Below are 8205 nucleotides of genomic sequence, written 5' to 3' on the forward strand. Positions count from 1 at the left end.
TATGGCTCCCTTGGGAATCAGTTATGTCATCAGAAGGGATCATCCTAAAGATGGATAGATAAATAAATAAATGTGCGTAGATATCTAGCATAAGTGTACATAAATAAAATACAACAAGGTTTAGGAATAATAGTTTTTCTTTAAACGTTTAATCATTCATGTGACAATCATATTTGAGCAATGCTTTATATCTTTATGTAGGACGCATTTAACTAGCAATGTACAAAGCTGTTACATTAATAATTATAAACGGAAGTATCTACACTAATGTAGACTAATGTACCGATGCAATGTATTATCGGAATGATTATAATCAACATTTGAACATTCTATCATAAAGTAAGCAAAACATCACGCAACAAACAATTCTGTTTCTCTTTTGAATCGTATGTTGTTTCGATTACTATTTCTTTTATTAATCTAATGTGATAACATTTAAGCATAATATACAAATATACATATAACTGCCACGTAAATTTATGACTATTAACCTGTAATGGTTCATATTCTAATTAGGCCATAGCATTTTTTATTCTAAAAATGAGATCATTCCGCTCATTACTTTATGTCTGATTTGAACATTGTCAAGAAAAAAGGGTATGGTCAGATAGACGAAAACAGGCTTATATGTTGTTTTGTAACCTAATTATTGTACCCGTGGGTAGCTATGACTTAAGTTGCGGAAGTGAAACGTGTTGTGTGTACGTAGTTGTAAAAATGCCACTAACATGTAAGCCAAGAGTGTACTTGCTGACATAATAATTGATACCAGTCTACCAAACTAGTGTCACTATTACTGCACAAGTGCACTTCTTTTATATAGGAATGGATAATCGTTAAATGTAATGCTATTTAATGTTTTGTCACTGCAATTCAATTTTTAAAAGCAATAATGGAATAATACTGTCACATCTGGGCTGACCTCCCTACCCTCTCTTTGCACTAAGACAGTACAAAACCGTCAACAAAATCTTGTTTGAATCAAACGTACTTTTTGCCACTTACAAACACCTCTGACAAATACGTAATATTGCAAGCAATTCCTGCCCCACTTTATTTCGATTTTCATTGCAAGCACTCAATTGAACCACTTGTGATACGCCTCCAAACATTATCAGCAAGAACACCTATTGCCACTTTGAGCAAGTAAGATATTTGACATTTCCATAATATGACTGCAGTCATTTTACGACACATTTCCGACTGTCCCGAAAATGTGCAAAATGTGCTGCCGTACTTCTGTAGCATGATGAATATATCACAAATCCTTGTCAAGTCAACCGTTTTGCGGACGTATCTAGCGATGTTTATCTAACCGTCGGAAATAGATGGTGGTAACTTTAGGGCGGTGGTTGGGGGCACTGATATATCTCTTTTAGGACACCGTTAGCCTTTTCTATATGGCCTCTAGTCCAATAATACAATAGCTAAGCTAGAAAATAATCATATTTTCGAGTAAAAGTTTCCGTTGGTAGGTGTAGTCCCGAAATGGATGGTTGTGCGCCCGTTGGTAGGTGTAGTCCCGGAGGGGGTTGTTGCGCGCCGGTTGGTAGGTGTAGTCCCGAAGGGGGTGGTTGTGCGCCCGATGGGAGGTGTAGTCCCGGGTACGGAGGTGGTTGCTGCTCGCCCGTTGGTAGGTGTAGTCCCGGAGGGGGTGGTTGCCCGCCCGTTGGTAGGTGTAGTCCCGGAGGGGGTGGTTGTGCACCCGTTGGTAGGTGTAGTCCCGCAGGGGGTGGCTGTGTGCTGTAATAAATGAGACAACAATGATTCAGGTTATTGAAGGTTATAGGAAGATGCTATTAACAGTTTAAAAGATAAGCTGTTGACAGGATGATTCTACTGGCGATAGCATCTTGTCCATAGCCACAATCGAAGAAAATCCTCAAACATGAAAGCATTAATATCGTACTTTACGATAAACTGTAATAAACAAAGAAATTAAAGTTAACATTGATTACAGAAAGAAGCATCTCTTAACATACATTCAGTTCAGAGAAATCCACCAAGCGATACCGTTTTGACTTACTAAATTTTCTACTTTTAGTTTACCATTTGGTGGTTTTTAAAACAAATAAACCAGATTTAAGTACAATGCAAGACAACCAAAACTGAAGATAAATGCAGCTATGGTTGCAAGACAGGTTGCAAGGCAGTACCTCGAGGGCCCAGGGTGGTTAACCTGGTACTGTTTCCGTGGAGCTGGCCATCTCTCTGCGGGCACAGCTTGAAATGAACCAAGTATCCAAACTGCACGGTTTCCCGGTGGGTCGCTGGCAGATGTTCGATCGGCGGTGTTTGCAGTACTTGGAACATCCGCCAGGGGGACACCAGATGTCACCGTCTCAACTACCTTCTCTTCGGGTGGATTTTTCCACTCTTCTCTGCACCGTTCACAAACATGGCAGTATATGCACAAACAGCAACACCAAAGGCAAAATAGTAGTGAACCCAAACACAAAAACGCCAGGCCCATAGGGGGAGCATCTTTCCCATGAGTATAAATGTCAATGAGCGTATTAATAAGTCCAAAACTCAGAGCCAACACCCAGAGGGGAATTAGAATACAACTGCACATACGGAAACAATCACGACCCCTTCCCCCGGAAGGACCACCCCTTCTGCGAAAATAACCACCCCCTCCGCCAAAGCCACCACCCCCTCCACCATAATCACCACCCCCTCCACCATAATCACCACCCCCTCCGCCGAAATCACCACCACCCCCTCCGCCACTGTCACAGCCCCCGCCGCCGCCCCCACCCCCTCCACAATCTCCCCCACCCCCACCGCCGTCACAGTCCCCCATGGATAGTTTGATCTCCTCTCAACTCGCTCTAGGTTATTCAGCAAGAAGCAGTGCACTCAACGATAGGGCCAAGACGTATCTTCGGCATAGAAATGGCACCAATTTTACAGGACATATCCTATTTGTAGATTTCCACCAGACGCTTTCTGTCAAAAAAAAAGAACCCTTAAGCTATAACTTCATCACAATGAGTCACCTGATGAGTCATGGTCGAGTCTATTTGAGGAGTAAACGCAGGTAAAATTTGATAATGTAAAACATATTTATGGAGTATTGTGTTTCAAAACCTACAAAATTATGCCTGTATTCTACATAAGATACTACCTAAGACAATTACAAAATGTTTTGTAAGCAAGGAGGTTGGGCAAATTAAAGAAATAGTCATATGAAAATTACCCCACCGAAAGATTAATTCGTCCGGTCGTTAACTGAAGTATTGACCTTTGTAAATTTGCGGTCGGTGATAATCAGGGGTGCAGTATTGCTTAAAATAGGGATTGCGTGAGGATATTGACAAAAAAAAGTTTATTAAAAAAATCAAATACACAAAAATAATAAGGGGATTGCGGATTTGAGTCCAATCCTTTTTACCAAATTTCAATCGGAATGGAGACAATGATTATGATTTATACAGCTTTTTTTTCATAAACAACCATTATTGTCTAACGTTTTTCCCCTTTAGGCTGTTTGTGGGAACAAAATATAGAAATGTAAACGTAAAAATATACACACATAATGACCACTATTTTATTGCCGTCTTGTCTAGTTCGCTGTTTTATATCATATGTTTTGTACCTAAAAGCTGCCTAACCGGGTCCCGGTTTGAAATTGTGACGTAGAACTAATATTCGTTAAATGTTAAATTATTTCAATGACACACACATGTATGCGTACATTTAAAAAAGACACAAGAGTATCATTCTGCATGAATGCTACAAACGCAAGATATATGGTCAATATTGACTTCATTTTGCCAAACCAGTTTTACGGCACTCGGTAAACGAACCCACTATAATTATGTCTACACAATCAACGCACTGACCTGTGAATTGAAGAATTAGCACTCACAAACCTGTATCGTATCATACTGTATTAAAGACAAGAGATCAACGTATCTGACATAATGAGCAAAAAAAAATTAATAGCATCCGCTTGTATAACGAATCATCTTAAAGTTGTTTAGTGTGTATGGCGTTCCTGTCCTTACTTTCGGTGTTCTATGTAAGGCATTACGTACAACTTTGTTTTAGGTGTTTCTGCGTTATGTATTGTAATTGTTTATTAATGTTTGTACATATATTTCTATTTTCACAAGTTGTAAAATCAGTGATATTCAGTTTGTTTTTATACTGACTGCGATGCTGATTGTTTTTCTGAATAAACGAATAAACATGTCCTATTGTAGCATATCCTATTGCAGGCACTAACTGCCCCATAGTAAAACAGTCTCTACAATACAATACAATACAAATAACATATCAACTTAGACTTATGGCACTCATTCTCGATAAACAAACGTGTAACAAGGCTACTCCATCTGGCATTAAACAATTTAGTAACTTCATCATTGCCTTTTAGTGTTCCTTTGTTTTGAAAATAAAGACTATTTGCTTTGTTCTTGTCAATTACAGGCTTAAAGGCTCGATAATAATCACATTTCTAAGTACAAAAACAAACAATATCATTGACATAAGAATTATTGACAATATAGAATATACTTTTTAATAAAGGTAACGAAATAGTGTCTCATGGAATTAAACTAGACACCCTAATTGAATCCTCGCTCTGTCGGTCGGTTAAATAAATCGCACATTTATTTAGCTTTGATTTCATATTTAGAAACTTTCTTTGTCCTATTGGTTGTTCGTGCACTCTTAATTAGTAATACACACATCCAACGCTGGAAACTGCCTCAAGGAATGTAAATTTCCATCCCTTTGTTGAATGCTAAGTGGTCCTGTAGGTCTATAAATTTAAAGTATGCCCGGTTACTGTCGGTTAATGGCTGACATTTGGTACCTTAAAACTGCACTGTTGCAAGTTATCACCAAAAACTTTTATTTTAGGACACCTTTAACCTTTTCTATACGACCTCCAACCTACGAATACACTTGTGCAGATTTTACCGTAAAGATATAATGTTAATGATGTTTCAACCCCCGATATTCTATATAATGCTGTCCGTCCTTAATATACAGTTAATACATATAATATCTCTCAAACTTCAGCCTTGCCTTTAAGCGTTCTTATGTTTTTAAATTGAAAAATTTTCTTTCCAATTTAAAAAACACCAAAACCGACACAATTTTTTTATTTGTTCACCTGTAATTTCTTATAACAATTATATATTGCAATATATATATATATATATATATATATATATATATATATATATATATATATATCAAAAAGCCTCCAAACTACTATTGAGTTCTAAAACTATTTCTAGAATCATCTTATCAGCTATCGTATCAAATCTGTGAAATAGACATGACTACATTCCTGTCTCCTCAACACCGACGGCTTCTTCGTAAGAAGGGGGAGGGGGGTGACTGGGGGCCGGTTGGACGCCATATAGTGGAATCTCCAGAGGTGGGGCGGAAGCTGTGATAAAGTTTGGTTGTACAGCGGCTGGTAGATGTGGTACCGCTCCGGTAGGTGTATATCCAAAGGGTAAACTATGATAAAGATAATAAAAAAGGTAAATACAATCAGCAAATTTAGTCACTTAAGTCAGTTTACTATGTTTCCGAAATGATAAATGACCTACACAATAAAATTATGTTTATTTCAAAAATAAAAACAAGATGTAAAGAACATTCATTTCTTAATTCTTTCATGGGGTCATCAAATAAAAACGGCTTAACAATGGATTAGTTAGTGTTTTTATTGATTTTGTTCATTTGAGCTTTGTATGATCAGCACAGCGCTTTTTTACCTCTGAGTTTAAAGAAAATTGACTATGGTCACTTTTTACACTGCTTCCTTTATCAATTCCTTCAGTTAGCTTTTTTAAGCTAGGTCCAGGCATTTCCTGACACAAGACACTTTTTGATAGATTTTTTCACCACCTACCGATTTCAATTGGCAAATGCCTAAAGACAACTTCTGCAGAACATAAGAGAAAATGATACCTTGCGGTATATTGTGGGGAGTATGGTGGGTACTGCATTCCGGGGACTGCATGATATGGCCATGGTCCTGCTGGTGCAGTCGCGCCTCCTGGCGGATTCATCACAGCGATTGTTGTTGGATGCACCATGACGTTTGACCCCGTCCCTGTTATGACGGTTGGCCCTGTCCCTGAAACATTTGCTTGTGTAGCGCCAGAGGCCATCATTTCAACCGTCTGATCAGTAGTGTTTGTTTCCGATTTGCAACACAATGTGCAGCACCCGACTGCCAAAATCTGAACACCTATGACCAAAAGTATTGACCCCAAAATCAACCGTAAGTTAGCCGTATCACCACCGTTAATAGCCAGTAGGATAACACCAGGCGTCAAGACGAGCGCACTACAGACTAAAAGGCAAACAGAGTCTTTTCGGCACTTGTTGGAAAATTCTGTAGTGTTTTTAGGGTGGGTTGACTCCGTTCTGTCTCGCCGGGCTTCGCTCGAATCGGTGCCGCCACTACCTGCGACCTCCCCGCCACTTGTATGACTAGCGTCCGCTTCGACATCACTCATTGTAATGCTGCTTTCCAGTTCGCGATGAATACAGGCTGCGGTACAAGAACAGCAACACAACTACCATACAACAGTCCTAGAAGGAATTGAGGCGTCAAAGATGATTACTAGAGAACGCACAACAAGTTTTTTTGACAGACCTATACCCAACTTTGACGTTATTTCCGGGAAACACCCTGACAATTACGGTCGAACTTATTTCTATTTGTGGGGGTGGAGATATCTTAAAATGTGTATGTCGTTCTTTGTCAAAAAGATATGCTTTGACGCTGGCCACTAGAATAAAGACAAGACTACAAAATTTGTCATATTTGCCAAGATAATGATATTTTGACGTCATAAAGATAGCCGAAAAATCACCATGATTAACGTGACCCCTAAAACAGTTCATCCAACCAATCGTCATTGACCCATGATAATTTAGATAGTGATGATAGTCACTTCTTAAAATAGATATTGCGTATCATCACCTCTTAGCCATCTTTATATTAAAAAAAAACAAGTACACAGTTTACTACAAAGCCCTTGAAAAAAACTTAGTTATTCAAAATGCCTTAAAGTAACATTTGGCAAAGTTGTGCCACTAATATAACTTTTTGGGGTGGGGTGGGGAACTGTCTTTTGACTACGGTAACCTCAAACTTGGCCTAAATCTAAACATGTTACGTCTTGAAACTAAACAACTTTAGTAAAAACTATTGTGATTGGCCAGTTCGTTGTGATCGATACATGTCGAGTATTGTGAGAATAGTGACCTTTCAACTTTGACTCTTACAGATGACTTCATTCAATTATGACGGCACAGTCAGCCGAAATGTTGCCCGTGGGCATGTTAGGATGTTGTTGTGTTACTCTGTTGTCTTTGTGTGTGTGTGTGTGTGTGTGTGTGTGTGTGTGTGTGTGTGTGTGTATGTGTGCGTGCGTGCGCGCGTGTGTGTGTGTGTGTGTGTGTGTGTGTGTGTGTTTTTGTACGTGCGTGTGTTGGGGGGCTATGTCTACGTCTATTGTCGTTTTTTGAGAAAATAAATTTCTAAAATTTTACAAATATTTCAAATCAAACCTCCTCAATCTGCCAATAAAATAAAAAAGAAACTCACGCTTCAAAAACTCATGCATCAACTTTGCATCATTTCTGGTAACCTGGATTTAATGACTAGGATTCTAATATACAAAAGGAACGTATGCCTGAAAATCCAACATGTTCACAAAGTTTACCCCTATTCAGACCGGGGGGGGGGGGGGGGGCTTTTGAGGCCTGCGCCAACTTCGAGGTCCTATAACGCCAGAACGGCTTACGCTAAAGCCACCAAATTTGGTGAGTTTTTCTAAAATATTGTTGGCAACAATTTCAAGAAGTTTGACAAATTTTCCATATTTTCGTGTTGCCATGGCAACCGTTTGCTGACAGGCAGTTTTGCCAAAAATCACTATTTTTGGTTCTAGCAATGTATTTTTCACATTTATTTGCTATTTTACTGCTATTTTGTTACATAAATAAAATCTTACATTATTTAGCATATCTTTCATAATTATATATGCATAAATTATGCTAATTTGATGACGTCATCAGCCCAAAATCCAAGATGGCGGACCGCATGGCCAGATCAAGAATAACAAGCTAATCATCCCTTAAAATTTGTAACTACCTGGTATTTTTTCATCAAAAACCATCTAAATGAATGAATTTAGTCTATTTCCATTGCCCTTTGTG

The 8205-nt window shown here is 38.6% G+C and overlaps 1 protein-coding gene across 1 annotated transcript; it reads right to left on the reverse strand.

The window, feature by feature from the left end:
• Window positions 1–5207: 5207 nt before the first annotated feature.
• On the reverse strand, window positions 5208–6633 carry LOC118431714. The gene is made up of 2 exons (XM_035842981.1): window positions 5941–6633; window positions 5208–5484 (listed from the first exon to the last, which is right to left on the reverse strand). The coding sequence occupies exons 1-2, from the start codon at window positions 6492–6494 to the stop codon at window positions 5301–5303; spliced, it is 738 nt and encodes a 245-aa protein (XP_035698874.1). The 5' UTR covers window positions 6495–6633; the 3' UTR covers window positions 5208–5300.
• Window positions 6634–8205: the final 1572 nt, after the last annotated feature.

This window comes from Branchiostoma floridae, chromosome 15, assembly GCF_000003815.2.
Source record: "Branchiostoma floridae strain S238N-H82 chromosome 15, Bfl_VNyyK, whole genome shotgun sequence".
Lineage (NCBI taxonomy): Eukaryota > Metazoa > Chordata > Leptocardii > Amphioxiformes > Branchiostomatidae > Branchiostoma > Branchiostoma floridae.